The 19,047-nt window shown below is 52.7% G+C and overlaps 9 protein-coding genes across 9 annotated transcripts; 3 read left to right on the forward strand and 6 right to left on the reverse strand.

The window, feature by feature from the left end:
* Positions 1 to 11: 11 nt before the first annotated feature.
* Positions 12 to 1,257, forward strand: GPN1 (GPN-loop GTPase 1; the record flags this gene model as incomplete). Its single annotated transcript, XM_014685073.1, has 2 exons — positions 12 to 69; positions 152 to 1,257. 2 exons carry the CDS (start codon positions 12 to 14, stop codon positions 1,255 to 1,257), a joined length of 1,164 nt encoding a protein of 387 aa, XP_014540559.1.
* Positions 1,258 to 1,478: 221 nt separating this feature from the next.
* On the reverse strand, positions 1,479 to 1,766 carry RPC10 (DNA-directed RNA polymerases I, II, and III subunit RPABC4; the record flags this gene model as incomplete). Its single annotated transcript, XM_014685074.1, has 2 exons — positions 1,479 to 1,503; positions 1,570 to 1,766. 2 exons carry the CDS (start codon positions 1,764 to 1,766, stop codon positions 1,479 to 1,481), a joined length of 222 nt encoding a protein of 73 aa, XP_014540560.1.
* A 521-nt stretch (positions 1,767 to 2,287) lies between these two features.
* On the reverse strand, positions 2,288 to 3,701 carry G6M90_00g068040 (uncharacterized protein; the record flags this gene model as incomplete). The annotated part of the gene is made up of 3 exons (XM_014685075.1): positions 2,288 to 2,880; positions 2,934 to 3,425; positions 3,491 to 3,701. The coding sequence occupies 3 exons, from the start codon at positions 3,699 to 3,701 to the stop codon at positions 2,288 to 2,290; spliced, it is 1,296 nt and encodes a 431-aa protein (XP_014540561.1).
* A 668-nt stretch (positions 3,702 to 4,369) lies between these two features.
* Positions 4,370 to 5,754, reverse strand: G6M90_00g068050 (uncharacterized protein; the record flags this gene model as incomplete). Its single annotated transcript, XM_014685076.1, has 2 exons — positions 4,370 to 4,911; positions 4,998 to 5,754. 2 exons carry the CDS (start codon positions 5,752 to 5,754, stop codon positions 4,370 to 4,372), a joined length of 1,299 nt encoding a protein of 432 aa, XP_014540562.1.
* A 5,827-nt stretch (positions 5,755 to 11,581) lies between these two features.
* Positions 11,582 to 12,073, forward strand: G6M90_00g068060 (uncharacterized protein; the record flags this gene model as incomplete). Its single annotated transcript, XM_014685077.1, has 1 exon — positions 11,582 to 12,073. One exon carries the CDS (start codon positions 11,582 to 11,584, stop codon positions 12,071 to 12,073), a length of 492 nt encoding a protein of 163 aa, XP_014540563.1.
* Positions 12,074 to 12,683: 610 nt separating this feature from the next.
* G6M90_00g068070 (uncharacterized protein) lies at positions 12,684 to 13,066 on the reverse strand (the record flags this gene model as incomplete). Its single annotated transcript, XM_066130861.1, has 2 exons — positions 12,684 to 12,909; positions 12,969 to 13,066. 2 exons carry the CDS (start codon positions 13,064 to 13,066, stop codon positions 12,684 to 12,686), a joined length of 324 nt encoding a protein of 107 aa, XP_065986965.1.
* Positions 13,067 to 14,379: 1,313 nt separating this feature from the next.
* On the reverse strand, positions 14,380 to 15,303 carry G6M90_00g068080 (uncharacterized protein; the record flags this gene model as incomplete). Its single annotated transcript, XM_014685079.2, has 4 exons — positions 14,380 to 14,394; positions 14,453 to 14,588; positions 14,645 to 15,042; positions 15,094 to 15,303. The coding sequence occupies 4 exons, from the start codon at positions 15,301 to 15,303 to the stop codon at positions 14,380 to 14,382; spliced, it is 759 nt and encodes a 252-aa protein (XP_014540565.2).
* A 590-nt stretch (positions 15,304 to 15,893) lies between these two features.
* On the forward strand, positions 15,894 to 16,360 carry G6M90_00g068090 (uncharacterized protein; the record flags this gene model as incomplete). The annotated part of the gene is made up of 2 exons (XM_066130862.1): positions 15,894 to 16,004; positions 16,061 to 16,360. 2 exons carry the CDS (start codon positions 15,894 to 15,896, stop codon positions 16,358 to 16,360), a joined length of 411 nt encoding a protein of 136 aa, XP_065987234.1.
* Positions 16,361 to 16,951: 591 nt separating this feature from the next.
* fmo1_1 (Thiol-specific monooxygenase) lies at positions 16,952 to 18,671 on the reverse strand (the record flags this gene model as incomplete). Its single annotated transcript, XM_014685080.2, has 5 exons — positions 16,952 to 17,833; positions 17,889 to 18,192; positions 18,245 to 18,403; positions 18,461 to 18,548; positions 18,614 to 18,671. The coding sequence occupies 5 exons, from the start codon at positions 18,669 to 18,671 to the stop codon at positions 16,952 to 16,954; spliced, it is 1,491 nt and encodes a 496-aa protein (XP_014540566.2).
* Positions 18,672 to 19,047: the final 376 nt, after the last annotated feature.

A 19,047-nucleotide genomic window follows, 5' to 3' on the forward strand; every position in this document is an offset into this window, starting at 1 on the left:
CCAGCTCCGCCATGGCATCCTCAGACGATGCATCGCCGCCCGTCGCCATCGTGTGCGTCGGCATGGCAGGTACATTATCAAAGCCTCGCGCTGCCCTGCCCTGCCCACAGGGGTAGTTGATCGAGTAGCTCGCCCTAACATCATGTCGCAGGCTCTGGCAAAACGACTTTTATGCAGCGCATCAATGCGCACCTTCACGGCAAGAACCAGCCTCCCTATGTCATCAACCTCGACCCGGCCGTGCTGAATGTCCCCTTCGACCCAAACATTGACATCCGCGACTCGGTCAACTACGAAGAAGTCATGAAGCAGTACAACCTTGGTCCCAACGGAGGCATTCTCACATCTCTCAACTTGTTCGCCACCAAAGTCGACCAGATTGTAAACCTATTAGAGAAGAGGGCGAAGCCTGATGCCGAAAATCCCGACCGCAAGCCCATCGATAGAATCATTGTCGACACCCCCGGACAAATCGAAGCCTTTGTGTGGTCTGCATCGGGAACCATTCTGCTAGAGTCTCTAGCGTCCTCGTTTCCAACCGTCATCGCCTACGTCATCGACACGCCGAGAACAGCGTCGACATCTACATTCATGTCCAACATGCTATACGCCTGTTCGATCCTGTACAAGACGAAACTCCCCATGATTCTGGTCTTCAACAAGACAGACGTCAAGGACGCGTCCTTTGCAAAGGAGTGGATGACGGACTTCGAGGCGTTCCAGGAAGCGCTCCGCCAGGACGAAGAGTCGGATGCGCTGGGCGGCGTGGAGGGCGGCGGGCACGGAGGCAGCGGGTACATGGGCAGCCTGCTCAACTCGATGAGCTTGATGCTGGAAGAGTTTTACTCGCACCTGAGCATGGTGGGCGTGAGCTCCAGAGTGGGCACCGGCGTGGACGAGTTTTTCGAGGCCGTGGAGGAGAAGAAGCAAGAGTTTCTGCGCGACTACCTGCCGGAGCTGGAGAGGCGGCGCCACGAGCGGGAGAAGCAGAAGAAGAAGTCGCGCGACAAGGAGCTGGACAAGATGATGTCCGACATGTCTGTTGCGCCCGGCCAAGCGGCCGCTGGGCAGCAGAGCGGGAGCGGCGCGGGAAACGACTCGGATGTCGAGGTGGCGAGCGACGATGACGACGAGGACTCGGACGAAGACGCGGCCAAACAGGGCCTGCAGGAGCGCTATCAGGCCGCGATGGGTGATGGCGAGAATTCAATCTTGGCGGATGCCAGTTTTGCAAAGTATCTCCATAAGCAACGGTAGTTTTGGGCTCGCCCGAGGCTACGCATGGTTTACAACAAAAACATGGGTCACGGAGTTTGGGTATGGCTAGGATTTGTCTCAAGAGATTTGATACCACTGTCTTGTCTTGTCTTTTTTTTTTTTGTCTCGTGCACTCGTGGTGCCCATGTTCCCCATAACTCCAAACACCATAAATCACGACTCCCATCCTCCTCTCATCGGCCGTGGCCGGGGTCGGCCCCTTATCGCGCTTCAAACTGCACCATTCTGTGAATTTTGTCAGCACGTGTATCCAAAAATACGCAAGCAAGAAATAGGGAGGGCAGGACAAACCTCTTGGTCCTCTCCTTGTAGAGCACTCTCCCCGCGCAGTGAGGGCAGGCAACCAGCGCATCCTTGCCCAGAGAGACGCTCGACCCGCAGTCGCCGCAGAGATAGGTCATGACGGAGCGGGAGGCGTGGTCGTCGCGAGTGTTGCCGCGGACAGCGGTGCCGCCGGCGGAAGGGACTTGGTATTCTTCGCGAGGCATGTCGGCGGTGCGGGGTGTATTGGACTGTTGGATCGGTTTGTGATGTCTGCGTCGACTTGGTGGATTTTTGCTCTGCGGGTGCAAGGCAGTGCGGGCTGTGTTGGACTGTTGGATCGGTTTGTGATGTCTGCCTCGACTTGGTGGATTTTTGCTTTGGTGCACGGCAGGTTGAGAGTTGAGAGTCGAGAAAGAAATAGCGGGGCCGATATTTGTCAGGCAGAATTAGGCGGTGAGTGGCGCATCATCCTCGCCTACCCTATTTAAGGAACTTGTTACTTGAAACTTGAATATTGACGAGGTTGTGCCATGTCCCTGGCTTTGGTAGTATTCGGCATCATGATTCGACGCAATAGGATATTGACAGTCATTGGGCATATGACGACGCGTAAGCTTATTGCGTTGCAAAGATGCACGGTAGCTCATCTCAACGTCTTAAGACCAGATGAGAATTTCCCGAAATAAGCAAGACCCAGAAATACGTGATGGTTATCAACACAATCTAGCCATGATGGCATAAACAGCTACACAGCTCTTCTCGTCCGACACACGCTAGAAAAGTCATTCACGTCCAGCCCCGTGATTTTCGCCTCCATGGCATGAATAAGCGGCTCGAGCAGCCTCCGCAAACAACACTCGTGCTTAAACACGGTCGCCGTCGCCGAACCATCGTAGCCCTCGTCCTGTTCCCTCCCGCGGGGCGCCGAAACAACCCTGCGATGCTTTTTATACAGATGTCGCCCGTGGCTCGATCCATACCCCTCACTGGGACGCACACGTTCCGGCGCCCTTACCGAATCCGCCTCGTACCCCTCGCACCAGTCAACTCTGCCATCGTCAACCTCGGCCTGCGGCGAGTAGACAGCCGGCGACTGGAAGCCACGCATGCGGTGGAGCGCCGTGCTGAGGGAGATGCTCGGCAGCGGCGCACCCGGACCCGGACCCGGACCCGGCGAGTGCAGCCCCGCGCGGCGCATCTCTTGCATCAGCGCGCCGAGCAGCATCGACCGGCAGTCGAATGTACATGGGCCGCCGCCCTGGCTCAGCCGCTGCACGAGCTGCCCTGCTTCGGCTACCAGCTCGCCCAGGAGGTCTCTCCTGCGTAACTCGATGGCATCTAGTACGTGTCAGCATGAACATACCATTCGACGTGAGGAGGAGCCGCCAGACCGATGATTGCGGGATGGACAGGCGTGGCCCCCGGGGCGAGCGACCCCGTGCACTGCATAATGGCCACGCGCGTCGTGGAGCGGAAGCAGTCGGGCTGGCTGAAGACGGACGCGACGAGGATCCATTTGTACAGGTCCGGGCATATCTCGGTCGGGTGGGCGCGCTGCAGCCTCTCCAGCCATGCGTCGGCGACGAAGTGCACGGCGTCGTGGCACTCGAGGTCGTCGGTGATGGCGGCCGCCTCGGCGAGCGCGTCGAGGCTCACGGCGCGCGGCACCTTGTTCGTCTGCCCGTGGATGATGCGCATGACCGTCTCGAAGGCCGCCGGGTCGAAGAGGGGCGCAAACTCCCAGTGGAGGAAGCCGTCGGCGTCGGGCGTCGATTCCTTGCAGTCCATTTGGTACATTGTCCTGGCGCGCGTTGATGCCATGGCGAGGTGCTTTTTGGACACCCTCAGTCGCAGCGTCGACTGCTTGCCGTCTTGCTCGGAGGCTGTATTCCGGTGGGCGGGTGAGCCGGCCGTCTGGATGAGTTGTGTAGGTGCGGATGGGACGTACCTTGGTGGATTGGATGAACTGGCGGAGAGTAGGTGTCGAGAGTGCTTGCGTCTTCGGTCGCGACGTCGTCTTCGGTCGCGATGGTGGACGTGCCTTTTCCCGCGGCATCTTGATGGGTTAGGCTGAGCCGGGAGGGCGCTGCTGGGCTCGGGATGACGATGAAGACTTCGCCGTCGGGATCGACGTTGACGACGGGAGAAGACGCGGTCATGGCGGGCTCGTGGCTGATTGCTGGCCGACAGTCGAGAGTCTGGTCGAGTACAAGGCGTTGTCGCCGGCAATCTGCAAACAGTGATGGAACCCCGCGTTGGGCTGATATTGCTTCAATGGTCCTACGCATTATGCATGGTCACGCGCTGCGGTTTGCTGCATTCCTTCAACATTGGCTGTTGTGTCCATGCTTGTGTAATGCCGGCACTTGTGGCACTTGTGTTGCGCAATATGCAAGTGGCTGGACGGGGTTTGATGCAAGCGAAGACGGACGGTACCAAAGTTGAACCTCGCAGCACAAGTATATAACAAGACAGATGTACGTCAAGAATACATTCACTCGCCAAGCCCAGCAGCAGCTTTGTATCCACGCCAGTCGAATCTGAGGTTGCTCACGGCCAAGGCAACCTGGGAGCATGCTATGAAGGGAAGCGGCAGAGATGCCAGTATAATGAAAGCTAGAATCAGATGTTATAGAAGACTCGAAACAAAGGCATAGACAAATAAATTCATTCCAAACGATAGCTAGCTATCCATTCGCAACATCATGAAGAGAAGACTGCGTGAGTGACACAAGACAGCGAGCCATGAAAGAAGTCAACGTGGGAGACGGCCACACCACGAGTACACATGTAGGCACGTACATCCGTGCCAGGACAGGACGATTCACTACTTGTTACAATGGCAGTGGCTGCTGTCTCCCGGACCACAGCTCCCCGGCGTCTTGTCCCAGCGACAGTTATTCCTCCGATCACGCACATCGCACGGCACCTCGACCAGCGTCAAGGGCAGACACGACTGCGCATCGAGCGTGTTAAACGTCAGCGCCGGCTCGAGGCTCGGACACGTCGGCCCAACGCCCTGGTTGCCCGCGCCCCCGAGGCAGTACTTGCCGCACGTCCACTTGGTGATGGTGAAGCGCCCGGCCGCGCTGTAGTCGGGCGTCTTGCCGATGTGCCCCCCGTTGGGCTTGGCGTCGAGGAAGTTATTGGGCTCGGCGCCCGTGTTGGAGGCCCCGTGGATGTCGAGGATGGCGAAGCCCTCGCCCGGGTTCACGCCGCAGCCCCTGGTGCAGTTCTGGTCCTTGCAGAACCGGAACTTGCCCATGTGGTGCGTCGCGCTGTCCTGCCCGGCCGTGTAGGCCTTGACCCCGGGCCGGCTGTCGTAGCCGAGGTACTGCCCGTTTTCCATCTTGAAGAGGTAGCATTTTCCTGGGGGGGTGTTAGTCAAGGGGACTGATTTGATGGACATGGATGGCTGGATACTGCTGATGGAGACGGGTTTGGCTGTGGCATACCTGTGTCGACTCCTGAGCTGCAGGTTTCTGGGCTCTGACACCAGCCTTGGGTTCCGTTGTGAGGGTTTTTGCCATTTCCATTTCCTTCATCTCCGTCACCTCCTCCTCCTCCTCCGCCGCCGCCGTTATGACCTCCTCCTCCTCCACCACCTCCGCCGTTGTTACCTCCTCCTCCGCCACCACCACCGTTATGACCACCACCGCCTCCTCCACCGCCGCCGTTATTACCTCCACCTCCTCCGCCTCCTCCTCCTCCGCCACCGCTGCCGCTCTTGTCACCGGCTCCTCCTCCTCCTCCTCCGCCTCCTCCACCGCCGCCGTCTCCGCCTCTAGTTAGTATCGCCTGTGGTTGGTCATGGCCGTCGTGGGAATGGTCGTGATTCCCCCCCTGACCCTGGCCCTCGTGACACATCTTGCCGTCATAACTCATCCCCGTGGGGCAGCAGTGATAGCCATGGGCACCCGAGCCAGCAACGTCGTGTCCCTCGCCACAGCACTGGAACTGCGTGGACTGGCTGCCCCCCAGATGCTGGCCAGGCGCACAGCAAGCGACATACTGCTTGTCGCGGCTGAAAGTGAGGCCCTTGCCGCTGCCCTCGGCGCAGCCAAAGCTCTCCTCAAAGTCTGACCCCGGCCTCGTGTATTTGATTTTGCCGTGGTCAATGTTGGCATTGGGGCCGACCTGAACGACCTCGACGGCCGCAACGAGCAGGCATTGGAATCCGGCAAAGGCCAGACCAAGCTGCAGATACCTCATGGCGAGATGATCCTATCAGTAAGATATGGAGTACTGTTAAACGAAGCAAAAGGGCAAGGGTGAATTCCTAGAACGCTTTGGGTGATATAAGGAGCCGGTCGAGTGCAGAAATTGAAAGGCGGACACGTCTTTTATATCCCTGGTTTTACCCTCTTAACACAGAAATACGTGACGCATCAGGAATCGATATTATTCCAGGCGGTGCCCTTTTCAGAATGATTGCGGTTGCGCTTGAAGTCGAAGCCAATCATATCCAGACATGGCACTCTACCGCTGCGGCTGCTGATTCTGAGCCTTGACACTCGACGCCTCTGCTGTGCCGTATAACCAACGAGATTTGCTTACACCCAATATTCAACTTACCGAGACATGAACAGTCTGTAAATGGTAGCTGGCCCGGAAACGGGCGAGCTGAGAGCAGAGTAAACAACGACATGTCCGACGACCCGTCCATGGACTATAACAGCCGACAAGCATGCTCGGGCGTTTACCTGGCCTCCTCAGCTAGCCACGCTCAGCCGGCGGACGGTGACAAATGGGACTCGAGTCCCGTGCATGCTTCAACGCAGCCGGGACCTCAGCTGGCTCTCGTCACTTTGGACAACGCCAGGGCTTCCCCGCGATTTGGGAAGGATTACGAGCGTTTGTCGGAGCTACGTGGCCGCTGACAGGCGCGCCGTTTCAATGTCTCACCGTTTGCTGACGCTCGGCAGGCATGGGGATCCGGGGTGGGTTGCACCAGCTGTCCGAGAGAGCCGGACAACCACTTGCTTGTATGTATGCCGCGTATGTCAATGTGAACATGGCTCAAAAGGGAGTCGTCACGCCGTGGTTGGGGACACTGGTCGCTCATTTCGGCCCAATGGCTGTACCGAGTAGAGGCAACCCCTTTGACTTGGTTGCAGGGCAAATTGTGAATGTCCAGATTATTGGCGGATTCTTGTTGCCGGTAGTAGTTATATCGTATCACGAGCGGATGTGGTGTATATATTCTACGGGCGGGATTGCTGACGGCAACCTGAGACCTGCATCGGATTGCTGCCTCGCCAGGTTCGAGATATCTGGTCGTGTATATGTTGCCATCTTAGTCCTTGGCCAAGTCAGGTCTGATGTACGTGCGGCAGGGCCTGCATCAGAATACGCCTTCTGTGAGCTTTATCGTGAGAAAACTGCATAATGATAGGATATTTCTATCAAGCATGTATATGTCGTGAAGCATAGTGTATGTATCCCTTTCACATCTCAGCCAAGGTTAGCATTCACCCTTTGACGTTTAACCTCGGCACCACTGGTGGGAACATGACACCAATACGCCATTATTTGGTGTAGATTTGGCTCAAAAAATCGGCAAATGTGAGTCTATGCAAAGAGGGAAATTGAAGCTTAGTGCCTGTCTCGCCAGTACAATGCCTGCTACGGGAGATACTGATTCCTTTATTACCCTACGACTGGCGTAATGTTTCCATGTTTTATATCCGCAGGCCGGATGCCGGCTATAGTCGTCTGACACGAGACAAGAAGGAGTTTCTCACTAACCGAGGCATCTATTGCCCGCCTTGTGGGCAGGAGTAAACAGAACATATCCCAGTGTCTCGCCCCCAACTCTTCTCCCAACGGGGACTGACATACAGCATGACAGCATGCATTATGCGTCCTTGACGCCCTACTACTTGCTTACTTGTGGCCAAATCGGGCGACACCACATGCTCACCCTCCCCGCAATTTCATTTTCGGCAAACAGCTCGTGTCCCTCGAAATACATCCGCGGGTGCTCATAATTGCTGCGCTCGCTGCGGCATAGGATGGGTAGACCTTGTCCTGTCCGCCCAACCAAATCCTCTCTCACGATAGCCCCGTGCTTGACGGGGCGGTTTTGTGTCAATGAAAAGTGTTGGGCCCCTGGTAGCCTGATATTGGTAGAATTGCGCGAGGCTAAGCTGTGTCACAAAGCTTGCTTGTACTCGAGTTTGTCTCGCCATCCAAGTATAAAGTTCAAAACAGTTGTATGTCAGCCTGGAAAAGGAAAACAGCAAGGCAATAATTGGCTAGTCTAAATCACCTGGCTATCAGAGATGGCCAACAGGAAGTCTTGATGTCTTATGAGCCGATGATGGCTAGGAAGATGTAACTATCACGCCAGCTGTACGCATCCGCAGACTCGCTCACTCCTGGATCACATGTTGCCATGCTTCTCGATCCAGTCGCAGACGCCATATGTTGTATATGCGCCATCCTGCGATCGGGTTTTGTCTGGCTTCCTTTAGATACGCGCAATCACCACCGGCTTCATCCGGCGGTTAAGGAGAGTCGGCTGCAAGTCCTGCGGTACCACAATGTAACGAGGACCCTGGCACAGGAGGTCGTTCCAGGCATTGGTTTTACGTCAACACTGAACATTAATGCATAGGAGTGCTTGTCTGAGTGAGACAGTGACAGCCGAGTCATCCCAAGACGACATCGAAAGCAGCGATACTACGAGCAGCCAGCCTGCTGTGATGCTTTACACCGGCGGATCTACCGGTGTGCCAAACGGCGCCCTCTTCACGCGTGGCGGTCTTCTGAACCAGATATTTGGAGCCACCACTAATCTGAATCTCAAACTCGAGACGCCCGCAATACAGCCCTATGGGGTTTGACTTCCTGTCTTCCTACCATTGTGTAATGGCGGTACAGTGGTGGTGGTGGGCAAGGAATGGCGCCGAGATTCATTGCACATGGCGGAGCTCATGGTGAGAGAATCTGTCACGATGGCGCATTTTGTGCCCTCCGAGTACCTGATGCTCCTCAATTATGGACACAGCATACTTGAAAAGGCCAAGTCATGGCGATATGCCCTGTCCGGGGGGAGAAGCTGGGACGAGACGTACGGAGAGCCTTTCCAAAACTAGATTGTTCCAATTTGGAGCTTGTCATCGTCTGCGGGCCGGCAGAAATTATATTGACTTGTGCTCTAGGCATTGTACCTTGTTGTCATGTTCCTGTTGCAGATGACGATGGTCTTGATTACCTTGCGCCGTCGCCGAATTAGAGCCTCGAGATAGTGGACGAGGGTACAAACGTCCTCCCCGTCAGATATCCAGGAGAAGTCTTCATTGCGGGCCCGGAGTTGGACTTGGCCATCCCCAAAAGATTTGAGGGAACGATAGGCAACTTCATCCACAAGACAAGCGCAACTTCACCAAAGGCCGCTTCAGTGCCACACTAGATCAGAGTCTACAGATCGGGCGACAAGGGTAGACACTTGCCTGACGGAACGCTCTAGGCAATAGGGCGACTAGAGAAAGATGGCCGGGGAAAATTCACGGCATCCGTGTAGAGCTTAACGACATCTCGAATGCAATTGTCATTGTCTCGAGCGGCAGAATTGTCAACGCCGCCGCTTCTTTGAGACCTGGCCAACTGTCTGACATGCTGATTGTCTTTATTGTTTTTGACCTTGCTTTTACCGGGGACAAGGTCGACTTCGCAAACTGGCTCCGAAATAGCATTCCCCTAGGATAAGCTATCAGGCTGTCTCATTGTACCGGTGGAGCGAATACCCGCGACAGAAAACGACAAGACAGATAGTGTTGCTTTGACCCAACTGCCTATACATGACATGGCGAATCTGGAGGCTGTGAATGCAGCTTGAGTTCCATGGAGCAATCTATAGCCACCTTTGGCGCGAGATGCTCTCTACCCATATGTTTGGAATGTTGCCCGCAACGTGGAAGTCTAGTGTAGACTTTTTACAGATTGGGAACAGCTCGATTCTGTTGATCAAGCTCGAATTGTTGCCTTAAGTCCAATTTGGCATCACCATATCCATGCCTCAGCTCTTTCACGGGAGCACTCTGGGTAACATGGCTACTCTTCTGAAAAACTCCATGAGCGGTGTCGTTGACCTTGAAAACGGCATTACTGAAACGCAACTGCTTTGGTTATTTTTGCAACCCAGATCCATCTGCTCTCACGACTCGTCCAAGAACCAAGAGTGGCAAATGTGCATTGCATAGCAATCCGACCCAACGCATCAGGAAGGCCGCGTCATGTAGAAACAAAGAGTGACAAGATTGCCGCATACAGCGGCCATCTCTCCCATGTAAGCTTCGGCCTCTCGGGTGCCCAGTTTTCCTTCCTCGCCTCCCAAGCCGACATAATTGTACATAATGCCACTGACATGTCTCTGTTGAAGACACATCAGTCCCTGCATCGTGCCAATGATGTTTGATGTGTACCTTGTGCCGGATGGTAATCCCATGTCGTTTGTTCTTGCATCATGCCTCAACGGCGTCGGTGACCAAGGTCACGCAGATGAGCCACTTGGTGAATGCCCGGCATCATCGTCGGTCTTCCCGAGCTACTCGCCAGGGTACATCCATCGGCTGGCACATGCCGAGAGCCACAATGCCTCCGAGCTTGACGTCATAAGTATGCTGACCAAGTAAGTACTCGCCCCTGCTGAGGGAATTGCCGCGTCTAAGATATCAGAATATCTCTCTAGATGGGGAATGGCTCGTGGAGACTCGCTTACCTAGGAGAATTGTATGGCAGAGGAGCCTCCGCAAGTTATTCCGCATCTAAAGAGATTATAGGTGAGTGGAATCTTGTTGCCGTAGAAAATGTGGCAGGGACTTTGGTAGCATCGGCTTAGAATCTGTCACGATGTCTGCTTTTCATCGTGATTCTTCACAGCAGTAACAGCTGCAAAAGAGTCTTGACCCTACTTTTATCAACTACTGCGGCGATACGAGGGTTCCTCAGATTAAGCTCAAGGATTTTCTAGAGAGCATAGCTGGAGAACTAAAAAGAGGCTTCGACTTTGGTTAGACGTGCCATGGGCCAGTGGCGTGCGCTAAAAGCCAATTTTTATTACGAGTCAAGTTTAAATATCAGCATGTAAAAACGGTCCACAGCAACTGCAACTACTTGGTGAGTGCATATTTCCCCCAATATCTCAGGGTTTCTGAACCTCCCCCATTAGTTGTTTTTGGGGCCAGGTGGCGCCGGTCGCGCACGCAGCCCGAGTCAATAGCATGAAGCCAAGATACATTGCACATGTAATAAGAGCATAATAACAGGAGCAATTGACTCACTCAGTTTGTAAGACCCACGCGCCAGACTTGGCTGCATTGCTACGTGTACCCTATCATGCTTATGCAGTATTATTTTATGCTACACTATATTTGAAACTGCACTTACTGCTGGCCCGCCCCATTCAAGTTATAATGTATTGGCTGACACGTAAGACATTGCATGATGAATAATGCGTCGTTTTAATAAATAATTTAATGCTAGCTTGGTTTACGATTCATGTTTATAGGGTTATATACACAGGAAAGTTGGCATTAACCATATAGCAGAATCCGGGTTTTACGACCATAAAAGTACCCTTTTAGCCGAGAATACATATTATAAAGACACAGTATACACCTCTTTTGCACTGCATTTAAGGCTGCTATTAGCATGAAATAGCCGAAACATGAATGCATTTCCAGGTTATTAAATGACGCTACACCTGGACTCTACTGCACGACTGGCGCTATAGTCTATAATCTGTATTCAATGTTGACCAAGATGGAACTTGGCAACGACTGTTCAACATGACATAGCCTCAGGCTTAGCCTTTTTATTAGGCCACATTTGCCCCTCTTTTTTCTCTGGCTTTACATATATAAGTCGGCAGGTAGCACCCAGATAAAAGCGTCAACTACCAAAGGGAAACCGAACAAACAAACCAGACCAGACCTACTAGACACCATTTCAACCTACCAGACATTACCAACACTTGCCACTTTACTCTATTACCCTCCAATTTCTTATTCTTTCAAGTCATCACGCTACTACCATGCTCGCCCTGTCGTTCTTGCTATGTGCCGCGGGGGTCAAGGCGATGCTCGGCATTAAAGTTGATGGTGTCGAGATCACAGACAAGGAATATGTTTGTGCCGACGACTGTACCTTTGAAGGTGTTTGGTTTGGGGAGAATGGGAACGTGTGCGCCGCGAAGGAACTTGTTGTCGTATTACACGACGGCAAGGTGAACCCTAAAAACATTGAGTACGCCTGTGCAGAAGCCGCAAATCCCGAGTGGTCGACGCGCCCGCCTATGAACGGAGAAGAACCAGAAAGTTGCTTTCTTGACAAAATAGATCCATTGTCGCCTGTCAAATACAATTGCGAAGCGAAAAGGATCAGCAAAGACAAGAAAGTAGACGTTAATGCTGATCCGGTGCTGGAACAGTGGTCAGAGGTGAGAAAGATGCTGGGATTGCCGCCAAGCCAAGAGGCACAAGGATGCGGACAAGCCACCGACGGAGCCACAAAGATCGACCAGTGAGGGACCTGCGGCTATATCACACCAAAAAATGGGCGTGGCCACGCCATATATATTGATGTGTTAATACCCCCTATATAGCCATGCGACCAGCTTCTTGTACTCCTTGTAACTAGGATACTAGCGTAAGCTGATTAAATACTATTAAAATTTTTTTATTATACTAGTACTTTAACTTTTATAAAATATCGCGTGATATAATAGTAAAAGGGCAATATACTTACACGGCATATCCCTGGATAGGGGGTAGGTAGTTTAATATTTTTTAACTTAATAAAATTAACTTAATTTACTTGTACTATTAATTAATTTTTTAACTCTTTTATAAAATATCTAAGGTTCTTAGTTTCCAAGAGAAAAGTGAGAACAAGTAACTGTTATACCCAAGGTGTTCAACGGGTTATATATTTAGTCCGTGTAACTTCAAGGTCCTTTGTCAGCGATACCCCTTTGCTAGACTCTATTGCTAGGTCCTGACCATGTAATAAAATAATCAGACAACCACCTTAAGTATCTTAATAGATGACAAATAGCACCCTTCTTCATTGCAAAGTATCGTATACCAACTGCACTCGAGTGAAACTATATACCTCTCGGTTGTCGTGTCGCGGATCTAATCCCTGAGCTTCCTAAAACTATCGACAATTGCCTGTATATCAACCCCAGGTACGCCTAGCATCTCCTTTGTATCCCTGATATTTGCGTCAAGATTCTCCAACAGTTCTGGCGATAACGCAGCCTTGAGCTTCTCTAGCGCAGTGACTAGGCCTTTATTGGCTCTTAACAGGGTGTCTTCTCTTCTCTTTCCAGGAAGAGTATCAGAACGTACGGCGTACTCGCTGTAATCGAGGTAGTTGACGCACGGTCAAGAGCCGAGACCCCGTCTCTATTATCATACTCATTCAGGATAGGATGGCCGCCAAGGTCATCCGGGTTAATGTTTCGGCTCCCGAGGCATTCGTCAACACTAGTGTAGTTCTCTCCATTTTGTGGCATCTTGTAAAGGCGGCGAAAACAGCATGTCATTTTGCCAGTGTTTTCCTCCGATGGGACCGGAGACGGGAGGGAGCAGCGGTATGACATCAGGTTCAAAGCAGCCGGTAAAGTCGGTTGGAACCTTCTTAAATGGCCTGATGTCGCCCGCGACACGTTGCTGCTGAGGTGCCGTGAGAACAACACCCGCGAGGAAGTGAAGCGCCATGGCAAAATTCATCGCGAATATAGAAATAAGATCAGGCGATCCGGTTAATAGCAAGGCCAAGTGTAGAGCTTAAACAAGAGATGGGTTGAATATTCCAGCAGAGTATCCTCGGGCATGCGCTCCTTTATATGTTCGTCGTGCGGTTCTACCCTCTTTGGAGCAGCAGAGCCCCGGGTCCTGAAAGCTGCTTCTAGAGTCGGAGGTATTATAGGCATGACACCACGTGGTGTGCTGGTGCCATGATGCATTACTCTGTAAGTTGTAAATATGGCTATATATAGGTGGGTTATGCTGGGATTTGGCTTGCTATAAAGTAAAACTACATGCGTAATCTCCTTGGTAGCGTGAGGGAAGGGCAACGTACGGACTTCTCCGTGAACGGCGCCACGCGAATAGCGTTTTCCATTGGCCTACTAATCTCGTTGATTCGTTAAAGGTGGCTGCAAGTAGGTGAAAAGACGACTAGGCGCTACACGATGGTGTATGTAGTCGGCCCTGGAGGTGTCCTGACAAGCACCGGCAGTGCTGTCCGGAATCGGTCGGCCTATGCTAGCATTTTGCAAACCACTCCATCAGGCAATCGACGTGCGGTCAATAAAGTAGGATGGCAAGTTTGAAAATAGTAAAGGAGATGAACTATGAGCCCAAAAGAGTTATTAAAGCTGTGATTTGTGACGTAGTTTAACATGTCTCATAGCCAAAGTCTTTCACACTGCCTATTTGACGTCAAGACACATCACTACTCCTTTAGTCTGAGTTAATTACACCTAAAAGTGTTTTCTCGGACAGCTATCGGGGAGTGAAACAGATATATGCGCATTTGTACACCAGTTCCTGCATCTCTGTACAAGGCAATGTAGTTTCTAAACGTCCGAATTGTGATTCAACGTGAAGGAGACTGTGTTAAAAGGTGCTGACACGAATGTCGAAGTGAGAAACAGGAGTGACAGAAGAGTAATCGACACTGGATCGTTTTCATTTCAAGGCAAGTACTAATAATTCTTCTCCATCCAACCTATAAAGTAAGGTCAACAACTATTATCCCGCGTCCCGAATGCCAGCCCAGTAGACCTCATCCTGTGGTCCATGCATGAAAAAATCGCGTTATTCACCATGGATGGCTCTATCGAGGCATGATTAGCATAGACTCAGGACCATAACAAAAACATTGTGCTGCTCACCCTTCCATCCCAGCACCAAAAGGTACCCGTGTCGCCTTGTCCCTTTTCCGCCATGACCGCCAACATTCCCGACACACTTTCCGAGGCGCTAATGCAGCCCTTCACTTCCCAGCCGAGTTGAATATCCGCCATGTCGCTATTCCCACGGTCAGTTGGGGGGCCGTCCGCCGGGCCAGAAGGCATTCAACTCACGTTTCCACTTCTCCGGGATGAAGAGCCAAAATGACTGTTTCGCGCTTCTTCTGCTGGCATCGTCTCAACTCGGCCGCCATGTGGCGCAGCATTTGGTTCAGCGCACTCTTGCTCGCAGCGTAGGCTCCGAACCCGTCTTCAAAATCCAAGAAGCGGGCTGTTGACCCCGAGTCGGACGAGATGAAGGCCATCTTGGGGGGCGGAGAATCAGGACTCAGGTCAAGCAGTTTTTGTGCGCAGATGATGGGCCCGATGGTGTTGGTATGCAGATGAAGCTCAAAGTCCGCAAACGAGATCTCGGTCGCTCGGTTGGGGTACTTTAAGACGCCCGCGTTCAGGACGACATTTCCCAGCTTGATGCCTTTATGCACATGTTGCTGCATTTTGTTGATAAAGTGCTAATAAGTTCTTGTTAGTCTTTCCTTGACTCTCTGTTGAGGCAGGCTTACGGTGATGCTTTCATCGCTTGAGACGTCGCATTGTTCGACGATGCATCGGTCTTGAGCTCCTTGCGAGGCAATCAAGTCGAATAGTTTTGGAGCGGCTGACACATTGCGCACCGCGGCGATCACTGGCTGGCCGGATTCCAGCAGCTGCTTGACAAACTCCAGGCCGATTCCTCGAGAGGCGCCTATAATCACCCAGGGCTTGCCGTCCATATTCGTGTTGGATTCCTTTCAAAGGAAACGCTGGATGCCGAAGTGGAATCAAATGCAACCACCTGCTTCAGTTCGTCGACTGAGGACTCCACCAGTTAACCTTGGAATTACCCCGCTTGAGACAACATGGCATGACAAGGGTATGAGAGCGAATGTGAGGTGAATAGATCGACCTAACCCTTCACAGGAAGTGGCACCACAATACCAATGTTCATCTTAAACTTCACTCGAAGCCTGTCTCGAAGGCACCCGAGAAACTGCCACAAGGACAGCTGGAAGTCGTTATTCCTCGAATCTAGCATTGCCATTACGACATGGAGTAATCACGGGGTCAACCAGCCGACTCCCCAGCTCCGACTCTCCTGCATGTGCTTTGTACTTCATCCAGCCTGTGCCAGAAGAATGCACCCAGATCTGATCCGACACCGCGGCCTTGTGGAAGGACTCGGTGACCATGCTTCTCTACATTGCTGAAGCCCAGGACCTTGCCGCGGCATTGACCTCTTGCCGAGGACGGAGGCATAACCACGTGGATTCTCGTACCTATCACGGCGCGGAAACGCGTGGTGATCCTGCCGAGCCGGGATCACATGCTGTGGCATATCCGAAAGGAAGACTTTGTCACGGACTACATTTTCGGGCAGAAGAGCGCAAAAGGTGCGATTGGCGGGAGCCCCGGAAAGCAGGTTTGGGCGGTCTGGGTGCGTCGTTACTACGGGCACCCGGGTCATCATGACGACGCGGAAGAGCATGTCAGAAATGTCATGTTCTTTACGTCCTGCGCCTCGTGGTGGAAGGTGATGAATCTTCCAACAAGCGTCACGGGGGTCAGCTGGCGCCGCTGAGAGATGCGTACGCGGAGCAGGCGGCGGCGCTCAAGGCCGTGCTGCAGGCCGCTCAGGCGGGAGTAGCGGCGTGGCGTCTAGATGAGGTGAAATTGTGGGAGGCGTCGTCTTTAGGGAAGAGCCTTGTTGAGCAGAACGGCCTCGATGGTACCTGGGTTGAGCGGCAGGAGGACTGCGTTGCGTGTGCGAGGTGGGCGGGCGAAGGAGGGTGATGGCGCAGATGAGCCTCCTGTTTGGCGGAACAATGAGTATTACGCATGGTGCTAGGGCGGTACTGTGCAGATTGGTTCTCTGATTCCTTAATTTCCCGGTTAAACTTGAGATATTTCCACAATGGTTATCGTTGCATAACTGAGCCTGGGAGTAAAAGAGGCAAGAATAGCGGGCCTTGGCCAAATAACTCGAAATCACCGTATAAGTGTGCTCCTTGGACTCTTGACACTGGAAAACCTTGAAGGCTGGACTCTTGAGTTTACTGGTTAAATAAGCAATCCGAAGTGCACTTCTCTAGTTGTGTACTCCGTGCTGTCCGATGCACTATGCTCAAGCATATCAAATCTCATGTTTAACCGACCATCAGTTCCCCAGGAACCAGAGTCTGGCCCTCCTATAGTCTCAGTTGATAGGCACTTGTGCATCAAGGGATTATGTACAAGCCAATCCACGTAAAAGCCGAGCACCGCGTGAGCCAGTCGGCCAAGTATAAAGCGCCTCAAACCTCCAGTTCATCATAGAAACTATGCACAACAGACGCCGTCTGATGAAGAAGAGTCCAGTAGACTAATGCGCGTTGTATCAGTCACCTAAATAAAGCCCAAGTGACTCCTGCGCCCATTTGCCACCAAAACCCAACCTTCCTCTATACAATCTCCTCCAACTCCCTTCTTATCCCGCGCCGAATGCTCCGGATACTTGTGTATATTATCTATAGCCCAAACCAAGTCCCTCCCCAGGGCAGGCGGTATTCTACCCTCGCCACTCAAGGTCCCCAGGCCCGCAATATCAAACAAGTACCCCAAGTACTCGGCCGTCTCGCCATTTTCCCACGGAACATCGTGAAACTTTGCACCCCGGGCCCTCGTCTTCTCCGCCTGCTGCACTTCCCACGCCTCTTGTTCCTCCCGCGACGGCAGCGGCATCGAGTTTCTGTTGGACCACAGCCGCGCAAGCGCAATGGCCTGGTACTCAAAGCTTCTGAACGTCAACGTCCTCGGAAGTCCCACGATCCCGAGGTTAGGATAGTCCCGGAAGAAGGTGTGCCGGTAGCTCTTGACCAGCCTATCGGCTTTATAGTCCCACAAGGGCTGCTTGTTGACCTCTTCATTCCAGAATGGAAACGAAGCCTTGTAGCCGGTGCAGTAGATCACCGCGTCGACATTATCCAGGTATGTGTCGTCGGCGAATACGACTCTGCCGTCTGGTTGGAATTCTCTAATGGTAGGCTTCCACGATATTCCGGGCGGCGGCTCGTCGCCGTCCCACTTGGACTTGGAGCGCCGGGATACATGGACGGGGTGTTGGGCGGCAGAGACCAAGTCGGCGGCGACGTCGTGGCCGGAGGCGGAGTTGCCAACGACAATGACTCGTTTGTGTTCGTAGAGTAGGGGCGAGCGGTAGAACTTGGAGTGGGAGACTCGCCCGGGAAACTTGGCCATGTATGCCTCGAGGCCGGGGACTTGCGGTACCTGTCGCTGGGTTAGCTTTCCGCGTGCTTCGACATGTTTGGGTGCTGATGCGTACATAGGGAACCGAGTAGTGCCCGTTGGCTAATACCACGGCGTCGTAGAACTCTTCGCGCCACACGTCGAGGTTTCTGGTGGCGTCGTGTTTCCGGAGCGTCAACTTCCAACCTCTGGCGCCGCTGGGCGCTGGCAATGACACGCTCGAAAGATCCTCCACAGTCGTGTTAAGCTCTAGGAAGGAATCTGTCTGGTGGATGGCAAAGTAATTCTCGACATATTGCCGGGCGACGTAGTGTGGCACAAAGGGGCCGTATGCAAATCTCGAATCGGAGAAGCACATGGCTATGTCAGGGACATTTGTTCTAGTTGTATATTCAGTGTCAGGATTTGCCACAGGACTCAGAGGAGTCTCACGTCAACATGTTGTAAATGGGCGTCGCCGTCCACCGCTCACGCCGGATGTGGGGGGTATTTTGGGGCAAGTCATGGGGGATATCTAAAGGTTGGTCGGTTTCGGTCGGTAGCTTTCCCGGATACACAGGATGGTTAGAACCTGGATCTTCATCGTGTATCCTGGCCAAAGGTCAAAATAAAAAGGCCCTGTACATCTCCACGGACTTGGTTACAAACCAGGTTCCACCAGCTGATTCTCGGCGTTCAAAGACTCGGATTCGATCAAAGTAGTTCTCAGCTTTCAGCGCAGATGCTGCAATTGCACCTATCAACTTGACGATTAGCCCAGCACCGTTGCATAATGTCAAATTCAGAGGGGGGAAAAAGTACCAGCGGGTCCGGCGCCAATAATTGCAACCGATTTGATGTCCGACTTAAGACCATTCATAGTATAAGTATGCAGGCAAATAAAGAGAAATTCCAAGCCCGCTTACAACGTCTCAAAGAAATGCACGACATGGAAATACACGCCCACGGCTATGAGAAACAGCTGCGGGGAAGGGGGATCGAGCTCACATATCAATTCTTAGTCTCGCAACAATTGCACATGATCATTATGCCGATGCGGTCATTCTGTGGTTATCGCGTGTGGGAATGCGCCATATTGGTCGGTATTGCATCAGACTCTCCTTGACCAATCCGAATGGCCCTGCCTGCTTGTCGCCGCGTCCTAATCACCACCCCGGATCATGGGCTATTGCATTTGTCATCCGAGACGGAGCGATTGCGGGTCTCGGAATATCGCTGCAGGCTGCCGGTCCAGT

Source organism: Metarhizium brunneum, chromosome 4 (assembly GCF_013426205.1).
Source record: "Metarhizium brunneum chromosome 4, complete sequence".
NCBI classification, from domain to species: domain Eukaryota; kingdom Fungi; phylum Ascomycota; class Sordariomycetes; order Hypocreales; family Clavicipitaceae; genus Metarhizium; species Metarhizium brunneum.